This window comes from Cydia pomonella, chromosome 3, assembly GCF_033807575.1.
Source record: "Cydia pomonella isolate Wapato2018A chromosome 3, ilCydPomo1, whole genome shotgun sequence".
Classification (NCBI taxonomy): domain Eukaryota; kingdom Metazoa; phylum Arthropoda; class Insecta; order Lepidoptera; family Tortricidae; genus Cydia; species Cydia pomonella.
This window is the reverse complement of record NC_084705.1, coordinates 2,338,465-2,362,298: the sequence shown is the minus strand read 5'-3', so window position 1 is coordinate 2,362,298 and position 23,834 is coordinate 2,338,465. Positions and strand designations below refer to the sequence as shown.

At 38.3% G+C, this 23,834-nt stretch overlaps 1 protein-coding gene across 1 annotated transcript in view; it reads right to left on the bottom strand.

Annotated features, from left to right (window-relative positions):
• Nucleotides 1-1,806: 1,806 nt before the first annotated feature.
• Nucleotides 1,807-23,834, bottom strand: part of LOC133515773 (synaptic vesicle glycoprotein 2B-like) — a 40,978-nt gene continuing 18,950 nt past the window's right edge. The window contains exons 4-11 of the mRNA XM_061848358.1: nt 14,905-15,072; nt 13,737-13,853; nt 7,104-7,333; nt 6,394-6,566; nt 5,885-6,056; nt 5,077-5,354; nt 4,192-4,319; nt 1,807-2,482 (exon numbers count right to left, since the gene is read on the bottom strand). Of these exons, the coding sequence (XP_061704342.1) occupies nt 2,367-2,482; nt 4,192-4,319; nt 5,077-5,354; nt 5,885-6,056; nt 6,394-6,566; nt 7,104-7,333; nt 13,737-13,853; nt 14,905-15,072 (1,382 nt within the window). The 3' untranslated portion in view covers nt 1,807-2,366. The remainder of the gene's footprint in view (nt 2,483-4,191; nt 4,320-5,076; nt 5,355-5,884; nt 6,057-6,393; nt 6,567-7,103; nt 7,334-13,736; nt 13,854-14,904; nt 15,073-23,834) is intronic.

Here is a 23,834-nt window from a genome sequence, read left to right as displayed (position 1 = left end):
ATACCACGACGGTGGCAAACAAGCATACGGCCCGCCCGATGGTAAGCAGTCACCGCAGCCTATGGACGCCTGCAACTCCAGAGGTGTTACATGCGCGTTGCCGACCTTTTAAAAACCTGTACACTCCTTTTTTAAAGAACCACATACTGTAGACCCTCGGGAAAACCTCGGAAGGGAGCTCATTCCACAGCCGGAGCGTCCGCGGGAGGAAATTCCTCTTGAACCGCACAGTACGCGACCATTTAGGTTCTAAGGTGTGTGTAAAATGACTGGCTAAATTGCTCTAAAACTTTGTACTTCTAATACGATGAGGTATAGGGACCGTGCGCGTTGGAGGGTCTGCCATCTTGTGGCCTGAATCGGAAACATAAACATGCACATTTACACGTCACGTGCTTTCTTGTGCATAGTAGGTTCTGCCATCTTGTGGGCTACATCGGAACAAAAAACATCACATTTACGCCTCGCGCCAAAAATCTGACGGCTCCTGTGCTGCCTCCTACAGTTCATGCACGCTCCCTATATCCAGTCTTGTAATTAGTTTTTATGTAGCTTCAGATACCATAGTTAAAATATACAGAGAATTTATGTTTTTTTTTTTTTCATACAAAACTTGTTTTTGCTCTATTTCGTTTGTTTTATAAACTGGAGCAACGAGTATATATATAGACTAATTACAGGACTACAGGACTAGATATACCTCATGTCATTATACGTGCGAAGTTTCATTACAATCCAGCACGTAGTTTTCAAATTAGGGCAAAACGTTGTTCGTATGGGAAGGTGAAATCCGGCCGAGCTTACCAGGGATTCTTAAGGTATTAATATTTTATAAAACTCATTGTATTACATATGTCACCAATTCCTAATTTGGGTAAGAGGAAAATAATTTAATTTGCTCGGGGCAAAATGAACAGTATTATAATTCCCTACAGTTTCTCTTGTCCTATCTAAGTTTTTTGTGAATACCATATCAGTAGGTAAGTACAGTTTTTTTCATTTCCATCCACACAGTTTTTTGTACAGTATCACCTGGGGTCCGTTTCTCGAACGGTATTAGACTATGGGCTCATTTAGACGGCGCGCGAACTCGCATGCGATTTTAGTTACATTGCGGACTATTGAGGTTACAACTAATTCGGCGACCGATCAAATACCGCAATGTAACGAAACTCGCATGCGAGTTCTCGCACCGTGTAAATGAGCCCTAAGTCTTACACTGTGAAGTCGTATGGGTTACCATGGCAAAACACTAATAATATTAGACTCATACCGTCGGGGTTTTTGGTGCGGGAATGTTTTACTGTAGCCAAAAAACAGGTATAAACTATTAAAACCGATACTATTTTAATATTTCTATGAGCATTTGGAGCGTCTATTTTTAATTCATAGTTTGGTCACAATAAACAAAGTTATAAATACACGAAAACATCTTCGCACCAAAAACCCCGATGTATGCTAAATTGCTAATAATGGTTGAGAAATGGGCCCCAGGGGCCTATTTCTCGAACGTTATGAGTCTAATATTATGTATGGTTATTAGACTGATATTATTAGTCTACGAACTGTCAAATCGTATGGGTTACCATGGCAACACACCAATAATATTAGACTAATACCGTTCGAGAAATGGGCCCCTGTTTAAAACAAATATCTACATACCTCAAATATATTCCTACGTATAAATAAATAATCACACCACATTGTCTACAGTCCTGCACAAAAATCGCACTAAGTATATTGGATTAATCAAGAGTTTTACAAATTGTCATAATCATTACCAATAATCACAGACCATCCAAAGACCATCTTTGAATGTACATACAATTCAAAATACAAAATTACATAAAAAATAACCATAATAAGTACGTAATATTCCATATGGACTTGTACAAAAAACCTTTTCTTTTATATATCCCGTAAACAAAAATAGAACGATACAACTAATTTTAAGGTTCTTATTTTTGTTATGTATCTTGTATTGTAAATGAATTAAAATTAGGCACAAAGTTGCGACTGGACTCCCATCTATCGCTCACTGAAAACTTGAGTTAACCAAGAGCGAAAAACATCTTCATCATATCGATATCGACACATATAAAGGTTAAGGCATAATTAAATTTGTTATATTCGACTTTTAATTTCCTAGATTCCACATAATGTCCATTGTCCATAAATATACCTATTCTCATTAAAGCACGTCTCCAATTTTCATTCATACAAGCAAAACCGAAGTTTTCTCGTTCTCTTTAGCCTCCTTTTTCATTCTTCCATACAATATGAACATAACTTCAAAAAATAACTTAATCTTAATAAGGCACTTTGAAAATCAACTTTGAATCCCAGCTAATAGATGCGTTTTTCCTTTACATGTGTGTCGATATGTATCTGTCCAGTCCTGTGCTCTTTTCAACTGCTTCCGGTTCAGTTCTTTCTTCTTTCTGTTCGTCCATTTTTATCAGCATTATGGCCACAATTGATACTGAAAAGAGATGAAAATAGTAGGGTTACATTCTGCTCAAGAAAAAATATATTAAAAGCGGCCAAGTGCGAGTCGGACTCGCCCATGAAGGGTTCCGTACCATTTATGACGTATTAAAAAAACTACTTACTAGATCTGGTACAAACCAATTTTCGGTGGAAGTTTGCATGGTAATGTATATCATATATTTTTTTTAGATTTTTCATTCTGTTATTTTAGAAGTTACGGGGGGGGGGGACACTTTTTACCACTTTGGAAGTGTCTCTCGCGCAAATTATTCAGTTTAGAAAAAATATATATTAGAAACCTAAATATCATTTTTAAAGACCTATCCATAGATACCCCACACGTATGGGTTTGATGAAAAAAGTTTTTTTGAGTTTCAGTTCTAAGTATGGGGAACCCCCAAATTTTACTGTTTTTTTTTCTATTTTTGTGTAAACATCTTAATGCGGTTCATTGAATACATCTACTTACCAAGTTTGAACAGTATAGCTTTTATAGTTTCGGAAAAAAGTGGCTGTGACATAATCGGACAGACAGACGGACATGACGAATCTATAAGGGTTCCGTTTTTTGCCATTTGGCTACGGAAACCTAAAAATAGTCGTTGTGGACTTCGCCGGCAAAAAATTTAGATCTATACGGACGGGCGCCAAGTTCTAGTTTACTTGGGATGTAATAAAGAGGACTCCCTCTGGTCGCGTAACAACATTTGTCATATTTTTAGTCACTTTATGCATAAAATTGTAAGTCATAAAAATCTTTAGTCAGAATTATTCCTGAGCATAACTGGGTTTTTGTCATAAATGAGTTGTCACAATTTTTATAATCATAAATTTAATTCGCATAAAATTTTAGGTTAAGTTCCTTAGGTATGCACAAAGAAAATGACAACTGCTATGTATGTCATCAAATATTATGGCTAAAAATGCATGCCACAATATAATATGATTTTTCATTTGTTTGCGCAATGATGATTATGACACAAGTTGTTATGCGTATCAAAGATACTTAAGACTTAAACTTTCATGCAACCCAATATGGACCCGTAACAGAGTTCCGCTGTATTAAACTTGGCTCTCATTTCACATTTACAGTAGAGTACAGTGGCCTACGTGGACCCAATATCTGTACCCGGCATGAGACGATCCGGAGTAATCGAGGTGATAGCATGATAACTACAATTTCCGTCTCTATCAATCGCGCCGTATGTGCCTATATCACGTAGGTAACTCGCGATCATCAAATCCATATGGAAGGAATAAACTAAGAAGTTATCTTACTACCTGTAGTGTCCCTAGGACACCCTGAAGTTTAGGATTAGAGTTACTACGGGGCTTGGCTCCAACTCGCACCACCACTCCTATTAACACCCAGTAAGAACTGTCTACCCTCACCTGCGTTAGGTGTGACGTATGCGCCAGAGATAAGACATAGCAACACTACACTAACAGGTTGAACAGCGCCAGATATTAACGGACCGGGCTATGAGAATTGTTGTAGAACTCCAACAGCTAGGTTTGAAGCCACAACACCTCGGAACTCTCTCGGACTAGATTGGCGGGCCTAACATAACCGCAGTTATCGACGCGATAGCATGATAACAATATCCGTCTCTTTCGATCGCACGGAGTGTGTGTATATTAAATATCACACCGGCAATCATCAAATCCATATGGAAGAAATGCAGTTAGATGTTGACTTACCAGCTAGCAGAGCTGCGACGGATATGAAAGGCGCAGGGCATGAGAAGTCCAGTAGGACTCCAACAGCTAGGTTTGAGGCCACACCTCCAGCTCGGCCCCACCACGCGCCCCAGCAAACCCCTAGTCCACTGCGAAAAAAAAAAACCAATTTGATTAACATAAAAAACAGCGCCATGGTTTGCTGTGGCAATATGCCAAGTTGGAATCCTGTGATTTTACAGTTTTGTCAAATGTTTGTACAAATTATGATGTTAATAAATATATTTTCTTTCTTTCTTTCTTTCTTATACGCTCCTTACCTTACGCGTTTTTCACCTACGATTATAATGATTTTTGGTATGAGGAAGAAATACTGCACACCGATTTTTAAATGCTAAGTAAACCAGGTTTCATGTTTTGTGACGATCAATTTACTGTTATGGCTCCTCTACACGATGGGCTATCCACCAAACTGGCCCACTTAAATGAGCCAGCGTGTCGAGAGGGTAGTGATGTCGGATGGCTTATAGCGCGGCGGGAGACCGTGGCGATGGGATGGTCACAGTGTCGGTTTTTCCTCCGCACATCTAAGGTGGTGGGCCAGCGATGGTACGTACACGTGGCCCATTCCATAGTGCGTGCTCTCAAACATCGTATGGCCATCTCGCTGGTCCAGCACTGGGCCATCGTGTAGAGGAGTCATAACCAACGCATAGCCAACTCACTGGTCCAGCTCTGGTCCATCGTGTAGAGGAGCCATTATAGTAATTACATTATAGTGCCATGTTCTTTAGCTGTTAAATTTGTACTTAAGCATCCTTTTGTTAATGTTTACATCAACGAAGGACCGGGTTGAGCCGAATTGTGACAGGTTCTCTCCAAAAATAAAGAATGACTGTAACTTACCTAAGTTTCGGTGGCAATGCATGCAACAGCAGCCTAATCAGCAGCACATTCCCATTTAACGACGCCGCGTTCAGCGCAGCCGCAGCCGCCACCGCTATCCTGCTACTACTAGCGCACGCGCATGCACACGCCGCTAGCACGCCGCACGCTAGCGCGCATGCTAATGCGCATGCGGCCGCGGAGTAGCGCACGCCGCGCGCGCCGCTGCGGGAGAGTAGCGCGCAGAACGCGTTGCCAAGAACGCAGCAGGCGCCTACGATTAGGCCGGAGGTGAAGATCTGGAAGATTTATGGTTAGGATTTTCAGTCGGATAGCAAATTATTGCAGTAAAAAATGGCTAAATATTAATGTAGACGAGCTAAGGTAATGCAAGGTGAGATAAGGTAGAAGGCTATTGTCTGTAATTTGAGTACTCGATACTGTCCCAGTGCATTTCATCTTTAAAAGGTTACTTATTGTCAATAAAGGCGATAGCAGGGTATTAGCATGTCGAGCACTATAGAGCTTACCTACGCAAACGGTACGGTAGCTTTACTTTACCTACTTTTAACAAATAGGAACTGACTTCACAAAACAATACTTCACAAATAATCATTCATGAAAAGATTTCAACTAATTGAGGTCATCCTTAAAATCTTAGCGTCTTTTGAGCGTCGCTGTCTAGTCAGCGCTATGGAGAATTGCGTTGCTGCACAGTTGCGCCAACCGTGAGTCGAGCAGCAGCCATAGAGTTGACTAGACGCCGACGCTCGGGAGACGCTAGTGTGGCTTTTACCGGCAAGAACGTCAGTCAACGTAAAAACCTTACATCGTCACTGATATCGCCACTGCATTGGACCACGTCGACAACGCTTGTGTTCCTCTCACTCCAAGTGCTGTTGGCTGAACTGAATAGTTTGGCGGTCTGAGGTACCGCCTTACATTCTTGGCCTTGCATGCGGAGAAGTAATGCTGGGATCCAGAGGTTCAGGCCGAAACCACTGAAAAAGGATACAAACTAATATAAATTTAATGTTAGAAACAAAGACCGTTAAGATCCTGGTCGTGTGCTTCTTGAGAAGATGAGGTAATACTGATTCGACTCCCTGTTATTTTACATTTTTAGTTTATATAATTCACTTGTATTTAGTCAACAAGAACAATGCTTAGAACATAAATAAAATAAAGGTAACATAAAACATAACAGCAAAGTTTTTAAGTTCTTGAGAACTCCAATAATCAGGTCTCGTTCTACTTATTTGCTTTGCCAAATAAACTTGCCCACGAAAATGTATTTTCTATGACAAGTCATCGTTAAAAAGGAAGCAAGGAACTTACGCAGCCATATTAGCGAAGAACGCAAAGAGGATGAGGCTGGATTTGACAGCGTAGCTCTTTGACACGAAGATCTTCAGGTCTTTGAGGACTCCGATAAATAGCGTCTTTGTCCTGCTCTCTTCCTCACCCAGCGACTTTCCGCCGAAAATGTTATCTTGGATCAACTTCTTCACCTGGAATTCAAGGTGTTTGGTTACAAAAATGATTACTTTGTCAACATATACATACTACATAACATAACAAACTACAAACAGCTGTAGAGTATAACGCTTAATTTAAAGTTAAGTTATCAAATGATATCATAACAAATATGAATGTGTATCAGCTTTATCAGATGAATTTTAAAGAATGCGTAAAAGGGCAGACAAACGACCCACACGCTGCAAACGATCGATCTGTGACGATAAAATAGCAGTATGTAGTGTAGTGTGACTGATCTTATCTAATAGAATAGAATTTCAATAACACATTAAAAGTTATCACAAGTGTAAGTATACGTTATGCCCATATCTTCTTATTCTATAATATTTTACGAAAGGTCCCCGTGACATTTGTAAATATCCCTATTGGCTTCAGTACGTAATTTATTTATTGGGCTTTAGATATCATCGGCAGACGGGACCTCATAGAACCGTTGGATGAAATTTGCACACTTGAGGAAGGCCTTTCTCCGGCCGTAGATATTGAAATGTTTGTCTCTGTGAACTGACCTTAAACTCGGTCTTCCCCCTATTCTTCTTATGAATCCTGGCCAGAATCTGTAGAGCCTCATCGCTTCTGTTCGTATCACACAGTAACCTTGGACTCTCTGGAAGAGTCCAGGTCCAGATACCGGCGATAAAGCCTGGGAGACTGCAGACGAGTAGCATGAGACGCCAGGAGTAGATGGGAAGGATGGTGGTGTAGCCGACCTTGAATGGGATGATGAGCCACGCTATAGCTGTGAAAGAAATTATGGGTTATTATGGGAAATTACAGCTTTTATAATGGACTATTCCTAATAGTTGAATATAAGTAAGGTATTCCCCGTACTTTATTTGTTTGTTGTCTCAATGTGTACTGTTAGAGATAAGTTAGGGTAAAAAATTAATACATGAAAAAAATGTATAACCTTTTAAAAAAGTTATATTTATTTTGGATACCAATCGTATCCACTGCCGAAAAGCAGAAATTATCATCATTACCAATAAAAAAACAACAAGGAAAAAACATTAATAGATGAAGTAAGATAAGTACCAAACCTAACCCCACCTAAAATGACACAAAAGTTCTTTCTCCTTAACCCTGAAATTTTAGCCAGCTTTTTGCATTTCTTCAAGAACGATTTTTTCTGTTCTATGCCTACAACACAAGCAAGGTTTGAACACCAGACATACTCGTATATGAAAGGTTAAAATAAATGCATAATGATAGTTTATTTTTCAAGTAGGCATAACAATGCGCCTAGGAACGTCAAATAAAGCTACACCGGCTCTAACCATACATCTCTGACCCGAGAAGATTTAAATCCCTCCTAATTTGTAGGAGAGTATCCCAAAATGGGACCGGCAAGAATCCTGGCGGGACACATCTTACATCATGAACTGTTTTGAATGTACAAACTCCATCAATAAAATAGGCGATCCTCCGCATGGGAGATCGATCATCATCAAATCGCTCTGCCATAATAGAATGTATCTGTGTCAACGCTGTACAAAGACCTGAACAGAATTCACATGCAACAATGCATACTATATCCATTGTAGGAGCTGAGGTAGCATCGATGGTAATTTCCGATCATTTTCTGAAATTAGGTTATTTTCCAGACACATTATTAAAATTCCACATCAGTCGTGAAATCTACGGAAATATCACTGGGAAAAACAATATCAAACGTGTTTCATTAAAAAGGTGGTGGTTTAATTGTACCTACTGTAACCATTTTATATACTAACTTTTAAAAAACCGCATCAATATCGGCCCATCCGTTGGAGAGCTACGATGCTACAGACAGACAAGACAGATATTGATGTCAAACATAAAATACCCCCCTTTTTACGTAGGGGGTAATAAAAGCAATGACAACATTTAATTGTATTGCAAAGGTGTTTTAAAAATAAAAGGCATAGTATCAGTTTCACATCAGGGGCCCATTTCTCGAACGGTATTAGTCTATTATTATTAGTGTGTTGCCATGGTAACCCATACGACTTGACAGTTCGTAGACTAATAATATTAGACTAATATCGTTCGAGAAATGGGCCCCTAAACAGCAATTCCAAATAGTCCAAAATCACATTTATTATTTTAATGAATAATCGAATAAAATAAATAATGACATGCATATCATTAGTACCAATCAGTACATACCTAATCAGGTTTTGCACACGCACAAGAAAAGTAATCAATGATCTACCTATGCAAATACTTGACCATTGACTATAGACTACTTATGACAGACTCCACATTGTAAAATAAATACATAATCACTCATAATACTTGTAAATTATCCATTATAATGCACGGCGCTTCATTTTATTGCAATATATATATTTTTGAGTCTAAGTCTGTCTCTGATCTAAGTGTTTATTCATAATTTAACTTTACGCGCTCACTGGTAATCGTGACGGCTAACTACCAAGTAGGAGGAGTTTCTGTCTGTATTTAGAATAACTAAGATGTCAACAGTTTAGAAAAACGCATGGCATAGGCATGCATGGCATTTTATTTTTAACTATTATAATAATAATTTAGTGTCCATCAACTCTCAAATAGTCCTTACGCCCTGACGGGTACTGCCTCTGCGTGCGTCCCATGACACGGGCAAGGGCAACATCCGCTAGGTGTACCCCTTACATTTAATTGAAGTGTCAAAAGGGCCTCTACGTGTTGGCTTCGGCTCCGCGCACGCCTCCCAAAGGTCCGGAACACCATTGTTCCGTGATGGGAAAGACATTTAGTGTAATATACTAATGTAATGTGATATGATCATAAGTTGGTCGAAATAAATGAATTTATTTATTTATAGGAGTAAGTAAATTAATTAAGAGTAAGACTTTCACACCGGTACCCTAAGGTTGTCTGGAAGAGATCGCATACAGCGATAAGACCGCCTGTTGCTACCTTTCTTTACATTGTAAATCTGTTTTTTAAATTTGTCTTCTTTGTGGTGCAATAAAGAATATTTACTTACTTACTTACCGGTAATCTCGTTAGAACATCGCAATTAAGTGTTCTTGTCAAATGTCTAATCTAAATAATACTTTAGTTATGTCCGCGCGTTGTGACCACGTGTCTTAATGCATGTTCCGTCTAACAAGTCAGTGATCTGTGCCCACATACAATGGCCTTGATCTCCAAATCGTCAGGTTTGACATGATGACACATTGTCATGTCATGTGTCCCCGCCGGCAATGCATTCAGCAAAGTAAACACTTTCATACCGGGTCGATGAAAGTGCTGGCCTACTAAATATCAAGAGATTTCTTTATTATTAATATATATCTTGCATTCTAATGTGAAAGTAGTTACATATAAGTATAATCAGATGTGTGATGTGTTTCTAATTCTTTATAACTTTATTATTCGAGACACATGTCATTAATGTCAACGACCTAACTGAAAAGAAGCTATTTAATATTGACGTTTCAAACAAAAAAAATATCCAAATCACATACAAAAATAGAAACTGGCCAAGTGCGAGTCGGACTCGCGCACAAATAGTTGACCAGGTGACAAGCAAAACTCACTAATTACCACCACAAGTTCATAGCCATAATGAACCTTATAACTACTTATTGGGTCATTACCTATGAAATTGGCGTTTTTTGTTCATAAGTATTAGTCATGTCATGGCTCCTCTACATGATGGCCCAGCGTAGGCCAGTCCTAGGGACGCATTTATGCGTTAGAGGGAGCAAGTGATATTGCTATCTCATTTCACCGCATAGCTGCGTCCCTTGGACTGGCCTACGCTGGGCCATCGTGTAGAGGAGCCCTCATAGTTTATTTTTTAATAGTAACTTCGTAGTATTTTTTAATTTCATTAGTGCGCTACATAACAACGATTTTACATACAATTATTTGCTACTTTTATTGTTTTATGTATTCAGAATACCGCCCTTAAAACAGCTCTTTTCATGTGCTGCCGGCTCGACTATTTAAAAGACTTATATTTATCTGACGGGACAGATTAAAAAAAATATGAGATAGAAAATGTGCCTTAAAAATGTCTCAGATTACTGGAAAAATTTGTGCGGCAAAAAAGTTCTCCATACAAAACGCCAATTTCATAGATAATGACCTAATATATAAGGTTGATTTTTGTTTAATTATTATCTAGTAATTGTCACCTGACGATTTGAGGCCAGTTGGAAAGCACGTTCTAGGGTCGAACCAAACTTTGTTTATGAAGGGTACCTACGCGAGAAGAACATGTCTAATAGTCACTTTAATAACACTTTGAGTTATCGCGTTTATAAAATTTGGATCGATGTAAAAATGTATAATTCCTTGACCAGTTAAAATAAAAACCGGCCAAGAGCATGTCGGGCCACGCTCAGTGTAGGGTTCCGTAGTTACTCTTCCGTCACAATAAGCTAAACTGGAGCTTAAAGTGTAGTAAATTGTTAGCCAAGGGATGAAACGGTACCTTTCACGCGAGTTAAACAAATAGGTTAATTTGCATAATCAGTACCTAAAGTAAGTCTTTTTACTATGGGAGAAACTTTTTGCGATAACTCAAAAACAGCTAAACTGATAATGTCCGCTATAGTTTTCATTTAATGTCTTTCTTAAGCTCTACTTCCACGATTTTTTTCATATTTTTTGGACCTATGGTTCAAAAGTTAGAGGGGGGGAGACACATTTTTTTTCTCTTTCGGAGCGATTATCTCCGAATATATTCACTTTATCAAAAAATGTTTGTTGAAGACCCCCATTAGTTTTGAAAGACCTTTCCAACGATATCCCACACTGTAGGGTTGAGGCAAAAAAAAAATTCACCCCCACTTTACGTGTAGGGGACAAACCCTCAAAAAAATAATTTTTTTATTTTTTATTGTACGACTTTGTCGGCTTTATTGATTTATATATCCATGCCGAATTTCAGCTTTCTAGCACTAACGACCACGGAGCAAAGCCTCGGACATACAGACAGACAGACAGACGGACATGGCGAAACTATAAGGGTTCCTAGTTGACTACGGAACCCTAAAAACGTGTTAATACCTATATTCTACCTGGTAGGTAACAGAAGATATAACTAGCTACGTAATATTTAGTTTATTAAGAGGTAAGTGGAGTGGTCATTTCTCGGTACAAACGTACTCTACTGTTATCTCAGTGGTTTTCGACCCTAGAGCAATGACTTTTTCAACACTGATTAATATTATCAATATCTGTTTTAGTTTTTTTGATATTTTAGTTTATTTAAGCGCTAGAGCTCTTCAAACATTGCTAAAAACGGCGAACAAGCTAGGCTTGTCTATGCAATCATCAATTGTGAATCTGACATCAATTAGCCAAAAAAGCAAAATATTCCGACACAGAAAATTTCATTATTATTTAGATTTCAAAATATCGTTGCGATTGGTTAAGTTTTGGAGGAGGAAATAGTCGAGTTCGAAACCTCGATTTTTACGCAGGGTTTTTCGCCTAAACTGCAGTTGTCCTTATCGCACTAATTTCAGGAGACGCTCTCGTTAGCGACGGATATGTTTACCTAAAATTCCTAAATCGGAAGAGGGGCTGAGCTCCTCTTTCCTCTTAAGAGGTCTGTATTTTGAGATTAAAATCTCATTTTCCGATAAGAGTAACTACGCATGCGCTTTCCGTGTACCCTTCATATGGTTTGCAATACCAAAATGAGTAAGTGACACCATAACGTCAAATCTCTATAATAGGGACCGTGCGAGTTCGAGGGTCTGCCATCTTGTGGCCTGAATCGGAACCATAAACATGCACATGTACACGTCACGTGTTTTCTTGTGCATAGTAGGTTCTGCCATCTTGTGGGCTACATCGGAACAAAAAACACGCCTCGCGCCAAAAATCTGACGGCTCCTGTGCTGCCTCCTACAGTTCATGCACGCTCCCTATAAAAATGCCAGCCAAGAGATAATATGCAACATTGTCCTTGTCACACTACGTCTGCGCAGAGTCAGTTTTGGCGGTACGTATAGGAAGTGGGGAGACACTAGAGTGTTCGGGCATTCTCGGCTCCGTTCGGTTTAGAATTGCTCCGAGCAATTATTAGTTGGCACATCGTGACGCCCGCGCAACCATATAAAATAATGACTTAAATTTTAACAACCCTAAGGGATGAAAGGGATAGTGCCATACATTAGTAGAGACAGCATGATTTGTCCCTGCATCGCTGTCAAACTTCGGTTTCGTAGGAAGTGTCATTTCTGTACGTTAGTATTATTTATGGAAGGTGGAGGTAAGGAATTAAATCTCCATGTACCAAAAATGTTATCAAAAAACCTTAAATAGGTGGCGCTACAATAACTAGAATACTTGAAAAAAAAATCAAATCATAGACAGCGCACGTCACTCCGTCAATAACGCCTAGGTTCTTAGCTACTCTGGAGAGATTTGGAACTATTATTTATAGCTGACAGCTGGACACTTTTGCAACAGTTCTACCATGAGAGATTTAACTCCTTTTTTTCCACTGACAAGGATTGTAAAATTGCATTTAAACTCGAAACATTGATGTTAAATCCATCAATTGATTGCACTATTACACAATTACAGATGTGCTCGCAGTCACTTCCGATCCGCATGATTCCGCCAATTTGACAAAAATACCTCAATTTCTGCTGCTAAAATAACGTTAGAACTATTTAGTTTAGAATTATTTGAGACTAGCACGTAGGAATAGGTATAGATAGAAGACAACAGTCACTTTAAAATAGATTCAAAAAAATCATTAAGACATTTTTTTTTTTTCATTCATTAATTAATTACTTAATCGAACTGTTTCACTTTTAAAGGACTATAAAGAAGAAGGAAAGAATACTTGACAATCGCTTAGATTTTTTGCATCCTCATTAAAAATCTGAAATCCTGACTCCATCCTGATTGAAAACGGAAGTACCTAATTTAGATTGCCTTGAGCTAGTTATCGAATGACTACAGAAAGTATCCATAATCGAATACCTAACTCGGTCTTATTCATTTTACCCCATTTGTATTAAAACTTTAAAATTATTGTAACAAAATATTACCTCATACTCGTAGCATATAAGCTCATCTCAATTATGGTCAGGTAGAACTGCCGTCTCCTCTCCCCAACCAAGTCAGACATGTAGTACCTATGTGAACGTCAACATAGATGGACCACCTAATAAACTAGGTACCTGGTAATATCAGCCAAGCTCCGACGAAGCTCATCCCAACTATAGTCAGGTAGAACTGCCGTCTCCTCTCCCCAACCAAGTCAGACATGTATGTGAATGTCAGCGTCGATGGACCACCTGCAAACATACATTAGTCAATTCAATAAGATTACTGTTTGTAGGTTATTCTGGGCCAGAAAAGGACAGAAGAACGCCGGGCTGGATTGTGCTTCAGATGCACTAGGAATTCGAAACTTATACAAAATAAATAATACCAAAGTTAGGTTTTATTATAGCTACAGGCTACATATCAAAATTTTCAGCCCCATTTAGATTTTTTTTATTCAATCCGTCACCCACGGTACCCCAGAAGAACTAACGTAGGTAAGATGGGAGGAGGGAGGAGAATAAAGACTTGTAGGGAATCTTCATACCATTTGTCTTACCCTGAGCAAAATAAACTGTTTCTTTTACCCCACATAAACTGACAAAAACACAAAATTTTATTTCAATTTCATTGGAATGTAACTTATATAAGTTAAGGCAGACAGTTCGTTCTTAGCATATCCGCCGTCGTCATAAAATTAGGTTAAATTTTCAGTGATTAAATTAAAGACACATTCTATGATGTAACTGAAGCCGTTGATCGATCTAGCTACCGGTAATTATCGGTAACATAGAGACAAAAGAAACATAGAGTGCTCACTCCATACATCAGTTTTGTTACCAAACGCTTATTATTTTCGTAGTCTACATCTAGCATCGAGTAGCGGAATTATCAGTACCGCTACTTAACGTTAGACGTCTCGAATGTCGCGTCTAACCAAAAATGTTATTGCTCAATAATTTACAACTAATAGTACAAGCAGGAGTTGAAAATAGAGTTTCGGTTAATCCGGTTATAATATTAGCTTTTCGTTTTTTGCAACATCTATTGTCAAGTAGCACTACTGATAATTCCGCTACTCGATGCAAGAAGTACACTACGAAAATAATAAGCGTTTTGGTAAGAAAGCTGATGTATGGAGTGAGCACTCTATGCTTACTTATTTCTCTATGTCGGTAGTCAGCCTACGTACTTTGTCTTAGCGCCTACGGCTACGTCATTTAGTAGTAAAGTAATTGACAGCAAGTTTCGTCGCCACTTTACCCCAGAAGAACTACAAATGAAAACTTTGGTGGAACTAACCTATTAAGAAGCCATTGATAGACCTAGCAACCAACAACCACCGGTAATCAGCCACAGTACTTTGTGCCAGCGTCAGCACACCATCTAGCAGCAGGGTCATTGTCAGCGTGTTTCGTCGGCCAAATACGTCACCCACGATGCCCCAGAAGAACGCGCTGGCTACACCACCTGGAAACAAATGAAGGTATTAAAAGGGTGTATATTTATAATTACACGTGGCAAATAACCGGGATAGTGCTTGAAAGATGATGATGACTTAAGTATTTTCCAGCTTTCTCTTCGCGTCAGCTCTTTAACTCATCGATCAGCAAACACATTTTTCTTCCGCTTGATGCGTTTGTTGGCTTTGATTTTGTTTAGATCCTCCATATGAGTTTGCTTCTATCTTGCCTCTTGCCTAGTAGATATCTTTTAAATTAAAAGGGTACAAACTTAAGGATACGTATGCTTAGATAGATCAGGATCAAGAGGATCCCTAACCAAACTACAGGATGGTCATTACTGAAGGCTGAAATCAAGAGAGGAGCTAGATTCAGACCAAGAGAAGTCTGCAAAGATTTTGATAGCACACGCAGTGCAAGTGTTATTTTAAACGTCAAACTTCTATGAAATTATGACGTATAAATGTCACTTGCACTGCGTGAGCTATCAAAATCGTTGCAGACTTATCTTGGTGTAACTCTTGACGTTATTTTCGACCGGACATAAAGAAAATGTGACCATGAAGAAGGAACTTCTATTCTGAACTGAAGCCAGTGTTAAATATAAACGCAAATTCTGTTAAACCTACGTCAATTTGCCAATAATGTATTCGCAAAAGTAACGCTTGAAACGTGGAAAGCCGTGTATGACACAATGACCTGACGGCAATTTCTATCATGTGAAACATTACTGTGTATCGTATTACCTATGTATATGTGCGGTCGAAGCTACAAGAAAATCTAGTTTTAAATAATGATGGCTGCACTAAGTGGCACTAGCCATAAACAGTTTTTCTACCGCTAGACTAATAGGTTGAAAGTATTAAGCGAAAGTAGCCAGGATGTATTATATTTACTAGGCCGAGAGAAAATCCAACAAATGACCTAAATAGATGATCTCGTTAGTCTTCCAGTTTAACACTTTATTTTATGCGAACCTGAAATGCATTTTCTGATACAACTTTTAAGGCTAAAAGCAGTAGGAACAGTCACAATTAATAAATTAATTAATACCAACCAAATTATCTTTTTTTATACTACGACGGTGGCAAACAAGCATACGGCTCGCTTGATGGTAAGCAATCTCCGTAGCATATGTACGCCTGCAACTCCAGGGGAGTTACATGCGCGTTGCAGACCCTAAACCCCCATTTTTAGTTTTTGTTTTTCATGAAAACTGTGAGAGTTACAATAAAATTTCTAGGAGAAGTATATTCTCCATAAAATTCTTCACAATATTGTTAAGAAGATAATTGGAAATATATTGTTAAGACTTATATTTAGTTTTAAAATTATGCTTAATTTTTCCTTATACTTAATATTTGCGATTTTGAAAGTTAATATGAAATATAAAACGTCAATTTTGTACCAAAAAAGGGCATAAACGCGTGGAACAAGGATTAAAACATGTATTCATACTTTTAAAATGCAAAATTCAGTGTTTTTTTTTCTACATTTTAATATTTGACTTTGACCATTATATGAAACCACCGCCACGTGCTACAAATTATTATTTTTACACAAAAATTGTACCAGTGCCTACTTTGAAGAGATAGTTTTAAGAATGAGAAATAAATGACCTAAATTGACCAATGTTTAAGTGTGCAAATTGCCACACTGTGATTGTAAAGTCCAAAACTGTCACAAAAAGTTATATAGTATACGATTTCATTGTTTGTGCCCCAAGCAGTTTTCTTTGTATGAAAAGTATAACAATTCAGAGTATATAATAGTATAATAATATGTTAACGGCACCAATCATGGGACATTTAACAGAAAACTTGGAAGTATTTTCGATATTTCACCGACACCTGTAAAATTTCTACCGCATTACGCCTTAAAAGTTGAATGTCCAATTCGTCTTCTATGTTTTCTATGTATTTAATGAAAGCTACTGCAATTGGTTTCAATATTATTAAGCAATTAAAACTATAGTTTTTTGCTTCAGTCATGGAAAATTAATGTATGGCGCCATTAATTTTCAAACTAACAAATATCAATGAAAAATTAAACTTAAGCAGCTCTTTGGCTCTTGTTTATGGTAAAATGGTAGAAGGAATTCCATTGTGTAACAATATCAATAACAAATATAACAATTCAGTTTTCTAAACCCAATCGCGTAATATGACAACACTGACGCCTGTTATTCGTAATGTCCGTATAAGTAGGTACTAATTTACTGTTATGGGTCTTTTGCGGATCTTTTAGCACTTTGGTGTAAATTTTATAGATATTCCGCATAGTGTTTGGGTTAGTATCGATGTAGACATTTCCTAGTAATTGCTTGTTGCTAGGGGAGCAATTTAGGCCCATTAGGCCTGTTAAAATGACTCATCATCTCAGCCGAAAGACGTCCACTGCTGGACAAAGGCCACAACGAACGGTTATTCGCTGCCCTCAACCAACGGTTTCCCGCGACTTTAACCAAATCGTTGGTCCAACTAGTATGGGGCCTTCCCACGCTGAGTTGTCCGGTACGTGGTCGCCACTCGAGAACCTTTCTTCCCCATCGGCCATCGGTTCTGCGAGCAATGTGGCCCGCTCACTGCCACTTAAGTCTGGCAATTCTCTGAGCTATGTCGATATTTTTGGTTCTCCTGCGGATCTCCTCATTTCCGATTCCAATCTACGAGCTTCTTCCTCTGCTGCCATGCCCTAGCGGGCATCGGTGGTCACATTTACAAAGTCTTTTCTATGCTTGGCCAGTCTTGTTAGCGTGGCCGCGTCCATGTTTGTCCATTTTTTTAATAGAGAGAAAACGGTGAAGGGGAAGAAGGAGGATGAACTGGCTCGACAACATCAAAAAATGGACAAATCTCCGAGCATAGCTACGTAAATACTCGTAGTTGATAAATAGTTAAAAAACACACAGCTGACTGCTAAGAACATTACAGATTGATTCGATTTAACTCTAGTTCACACACGCTCTCTTGCTTGGTTGAGGTTCTGCCAGCATTTGGCCTAAATAGCCCCCATAGAAAACCAGCGCCACGGATTGCCGCGGCATTATGCTGATCCTATTTTAGCATCCAAATATTTTTTTTCAAGTCTGCATCTGCATGCCTACTTTTTATATGTATATACTATGTTGTGGAGTTAAATAAATATATTTTATTTATTTCTTTCTTTCTAAATAGAAACCTTGAACTTGACATTGATACACCGCGCTAATAGGGAAGATTACGCAAAACTCTACGTAGGGGGGCGCTACTAGCACAAACAGTAAACAAACCGCTTTGATGCATCAATGTCATTTTTATTCGTAACAAAAAATTGGTGAAACCTTGCCAAACAACTGTTTACGCCATAGCATATACAGGATGTTTATTTAGACACCTGCAATAATTTACGGGCTGAGCTGAATATATAGGTCAAACTGAGCAACTTTCACTACGTGATCAACCCCGAAATCGCAAAAAATATCTGATTCATACATTTTGGCTCTCTGACCTTGACATTTTCTATGGGTCAGTAATTTTTTTTTTCGCGATTTCTGCGTTGGTCACGTACTGAAAGTTGCTCATTGTGACCTATATATTCAGCCCGTAAATTATTGCAGGTGACTAAATAAACATCCCGTAAAAGTATTTGTTATAGTATCCCGTATAAGGTTTGTGCTGGTGCTGCACTCTAGCAGCAGAACATTGCAGTACTTACTTATACTTTTAACTTACATATAATTAACCCGAAAGTGTGATTTGAATTACCCGATGTTCTGAAGTACAGTAAACTGCAGAGATAACTGACGCCCCCTGCATATTTGTGTTTGCAGGGGTCAGTTATCTCTGCAGCTTACTGTACATACTTATTCTTATTTACCCGAATACAGTTACGCATAATGTAAAGATTTAACAATTGTTACATTTGGGGGTGTGTTAAATACGCAAATATGTATTTTGCAGTTACATTTATTACTTCATCCGATTGCTAATGTTATTAGGAGTTACCGCCGCTGGCGCCAAAATTCACAGTAGGTATTCACACATTAGCGTTAATTGTATTATGCTCTTATTTGCTTTTAAACCAACTCAAGAAAAAGGTGTATACCTATATTCATGTCAAATTCCAAAAAAATATCGACAAAAAGAATCAATTTAATCATAAAATCTCGCTACAAAATTTCACGAGAATCGGTTAAGAATTGGCGACAGAAGTGAACATCCGTAAAGTCGAGTTCATAAACATACATTTTTTCACCTTAATTATATTGCAATAAGGTGAAAAAATGTATGTATATTTATGAACTCGACTGTACATACGAAAGCAAAATACCCGAGTTAAAACTAACGCGATGGCTCCTCTATACGATGTGCCATAATACTGGCTCACTAAGATAGGCCAGCGTGTGGAGAGCGCAGTAGTGTCGGATGGCTTATAGCGCAGCGGGATGGCGATGTGATGGCCATGGTGTCGCGTTTTCGCCAGTACATCGAAGGTAGTGGGCCAGCGATAGCAGTACGCATCTATACGTGGCCCATTCCACAGTGCGTGTTCGAACGCGGTTTCAAGTTTCAACCATCGTATGACCATCTCGCTGGTCCAGCGCTAGGCCATCGTGTAGACGAGGAGCCATTACAATTCATGGCACATCTAGAGTAAACTTAATGTGACGTTCGGATTTCAACTTCCACTGCATTACTGTTGTGACGTCGATGTTGCCGCCGCTGCGTCTGTCAATTTCCTTGATAAAATAAATTTAGTGACGTTCATTCTGTAACTCTTTTTAACCATTGAGGTCATAGTACTGGTACTGCCGTTGGTTGGTGACTCTGGAGTCAGCATCTCTAACAAAATGTTCCCGCACCTCAATGAAGTGCCGGCATCGGCACTTGTTACCTCTTCGGCGCCTAATTATTACCCTCCGGGACTCCTCTCCGACAGTTCATATGTCGGCGGCCGATCGTAAAATCCGCCCAATCGTAAAATTACTGTGTAACTTAGGTAGTATAGGTTCGTTAGGTTGCTTCAGATATCCGAAAGGCAAACTACCCAGAAACGAGTACGACTTCTGAGTCGTAGTCCTGAAACGAGCTAATTATTTTCACGTTTCACGATACGCCTAAGACTTCATGATCTGGTGAATATTACGATCGGACGCCGACTTATACATGCTCTCTATATAGGGAAATCTACCTGGTACACTAACAATAGGGTTGTTTCCACAAATCTTAAGGCAGAATTGTACCCCAATAAATTCTTTTGGATTATAAGAACATGTTAAACTACTTTTAGGGGACCTGTAATGACCATATTTTAGTAAATATTGAATTTAAAATATCTTTTGGCACACGTCACGTGACCAAACTCGAAACGTCATTGAAGATTCTGATGACGTCACAACTCTCGGATTGACACTGTTGACAGTTAGGCGATAAACAACAAATGACAAATGTCAGTTGACAGTTTGTATCTTCTACGTATGTATGTAGTTATGTGTCAAACCGTAAACTGTGACGTCACACAATTTTCAAAGAGCGTTTTGGGCGCGAAAGCATCTGTCAAAATATATTTTGTTAATTTAACATATTTAAAGCCGTTTTTAGTATAAAAGTTTAATTTTAGGGCAACTTTTAGTTAATGTAGAACGTAATATAAGCGTTTCAAAAAATTGGAAACAACCCTATTCAAGTATTTACACCGAAAACCATAACCATGCGATAATGGCTTCAGCTTTTCCCCGATTTGGTGACCATGTGTAAACATCTTCAAAATAATATCTGGGCCTGGGCCGTGCCGAGGGGTGACACAATATTGACTCACAATCAATAATAATCGCCTTTCAATCATTGTTATAGTGCCTGTTTTGGTGAATATTATGGCCACATTAAAAAATAGTGTGTCAACAAGAGGTGAGGTGAGTTTCCTTGTATTATTATTGGATAAGGCTCGTTAATTTTGTTTGGTAACACACTTGTTTTTCTCTAAAAATATAGGTAGGCAATAGTAGATTGTTAACCAAGGGATGAAAGGCACTCATTTCTGCCGAGGTACAAAAACTGAAATGATGCCTCTCACTCGAGTTAAACACTCTACTTCAATTTCGAATACGAAGAAAGAAAAATCCTTCGTTTTTTAAACATGACTAAGTATAATTTTTATAGCATTTATTGAGGGTACTTCTAATTAACCATTTTTGTAAAAGTATCGTTATTTATGGAATGGGGAGTTAAATATCAGAATAAAAATTGTATAAACCAAAAACTAATTTCAATCGGATATCGTAAAAAAATGAAAAAATCGTACTTGGAATGTAAAATGCTTTAGAAACATATCACTTTCTGCACACTTTTTAGAACGACAATTACACTCATTCAGAATGAGAAATGTAAATAAGTAATTAAGTTTTATTCTAGTTGTACTTAGTTCTAGAAGCGAATTATTATTTTGTACCTCTAGCCTTCGAGACAACGGGGTGTTGGGGGTCTGACGCCATAGCGTTTATAAGGGAAGTGGGACGTAGGATTAGGGAGAAGACCTCTGATGCCCGCGCGGGTTTGTTCATACCTGGTGCAGAGGTGGGCCATCGCTATCCAGCGCGGTAACGCGGCAAGTGTGATGGGCACCTTTGCACCCGGTGCAGCTTACGGAGGTCTTTTAGAATAAGATAGTTTATTTAGCATTGTACTCGTAGTTTATTTATATATTATTGTTTTGGGTGTATTTGTTTCTAATTGTATGTCACTTTTTGTTGACCTACTGTAAAATGTATGTATCATAAAATAAACCTTAGTTATACTTAGTGTTTAGATCTAGAATTTAGATCATAGGTAAGTGATAACAATGCTTGTGATGCTGCATTACAATATATGAGTAAAAAAATATGTTGTTGATGTATGATGATTTGTAAAAGTGTGTAACGTTAGTGTATTTTCATATTGTATCTTTGATATATTACTTATTGTAAAATGTTGTGTCAAATGTGCTTTTGTATCTAGTGTGTACTGTACTGTGTAATTATATATCCAGTTTCTATTTGTGAGTTCCTGTAATTGGCTCTGTATTACTATCTAAAAATTTAAATGTGTCTTTTATAGCTGTTGGAATTCCTTGTACAGTCAAATAAATAAAATACATATCTAAGTCTGATAACAGTGATAACACATAAAATACTAATATTGGTACTATCTTGGATCCGACCTCCCTAAGACTGGCGACTGGTTTGCGACTCGGGGTTTCGGTATGTACGCCACATATAATTATGCTCTTGTGGCACGGACGTGGACCGACTGGGACACCATGGATTATCTTGTCAAAAAAGTGCAGGTCGTTTTTCAAGACATACGTCGTTTAATGACATAATCCGTCGATCTCTTGCCACCATCAATGTGCCTGCTCTCCTTGAGCCGACTGGCATTATCAGGGATGATGGCAAGAGGCCTGATGGGGTGTCCTTAGTTCCTTGGAGTTTGGGACGAATGTTAGTGTGGAATGCTACCTGGCACCGTCCCATCTCCAACGGACTAATGTAAAAGCGGGCGCAGCGTCGGAAAGCGCCATATTTTGAAACGTAATAAATATGTAAATATAAGAGCCTCGGTAGTGAGTACCATTTTGTACCATTTGGCGTTGAAACTCTAGGTCCATGGGGTACCAGCGCGCACAAGTATTTTGGAGAAATCGCGAAACGTCTGGTGGACGTAACTGGTGACCGAAGAGCTAGCGGCTTCCTCGCAAAACGTGTCAGTATTGCGATACAAAGGAAATGCCGCCAGCATCCTTGGTACAATGCCTCAAGGGCCTATTTTAGATATAAGCTAGTTATAGTAATCATCTGTATATATCCATTATGTATATTGTTATTGTAAATAAAGATTTGTTTTTCTAAGTCTGAATGTTTTCTATTTTTATTCAAAGTTATCAGACGCAGAGGAGCACCTCCTAGAATATTTTTAAATTTAATTCCTAGGGGGTTGAAAATGACTGTCTTTTTTTTATGAATTCCTTCCCAGGAAGAATCGCAAGTTGAGGTTAGTATTTGCATAAAAAGTTAGAGATGTATAACTCAGAGCAACTCCTCTTCTCAACAATGTTTGTTAATATGACAATAATCTACATATCCCAACCCCTTTATGCTAATAGGGTTGTTTCCAATTTTTTGAAACGCTTGTATTACGTTCTATATTAACTAAAAGTTGCCCTAAAATTCGACTTTTATACTAAAAACGGCTTTAAATATGTTAAATTAACAAAATATATTTTGACAGATGCTTACGCGCCCAAAACGCTCTTTGAAAATTGTGTGACGTCACAGTTTACGGTTTGACACATAACTACATACACACGTAGAAGATACGAACTGTCAACTGACATTTGTCATTTGTTGTTTATCGCGTAACTGTCAACAGTGTCAATCCGAGAGTTGTGAAGTCATCACAATCTTCAATGACGTTTCGAGTTTGGTCACTTGACGTGTACGTGCCAAAAGATATTTTAAATTCAGTATTTACAAAAATATGGTCATTACAGGTCCCCTAAAAGTAGTTTAACATGTTCTTATAATCCAAAAGAATTTATTGGGATACAATTCTGCCCTAAGATTTGTAGATGGAAACAACCCTATTGACCGAGCTCACAGACCCACTAGTTTTTTATAATTTTTTGCTACACACAAATTATGTTAAGTAGTACAGGGATATTAGCATAGATATACAAACAAAATAGTTACTTGCTCTAGTGGGCAATAATTCCATGTGTCGTAATACCACGCCTTCGCTAATTTTACACTTTTGG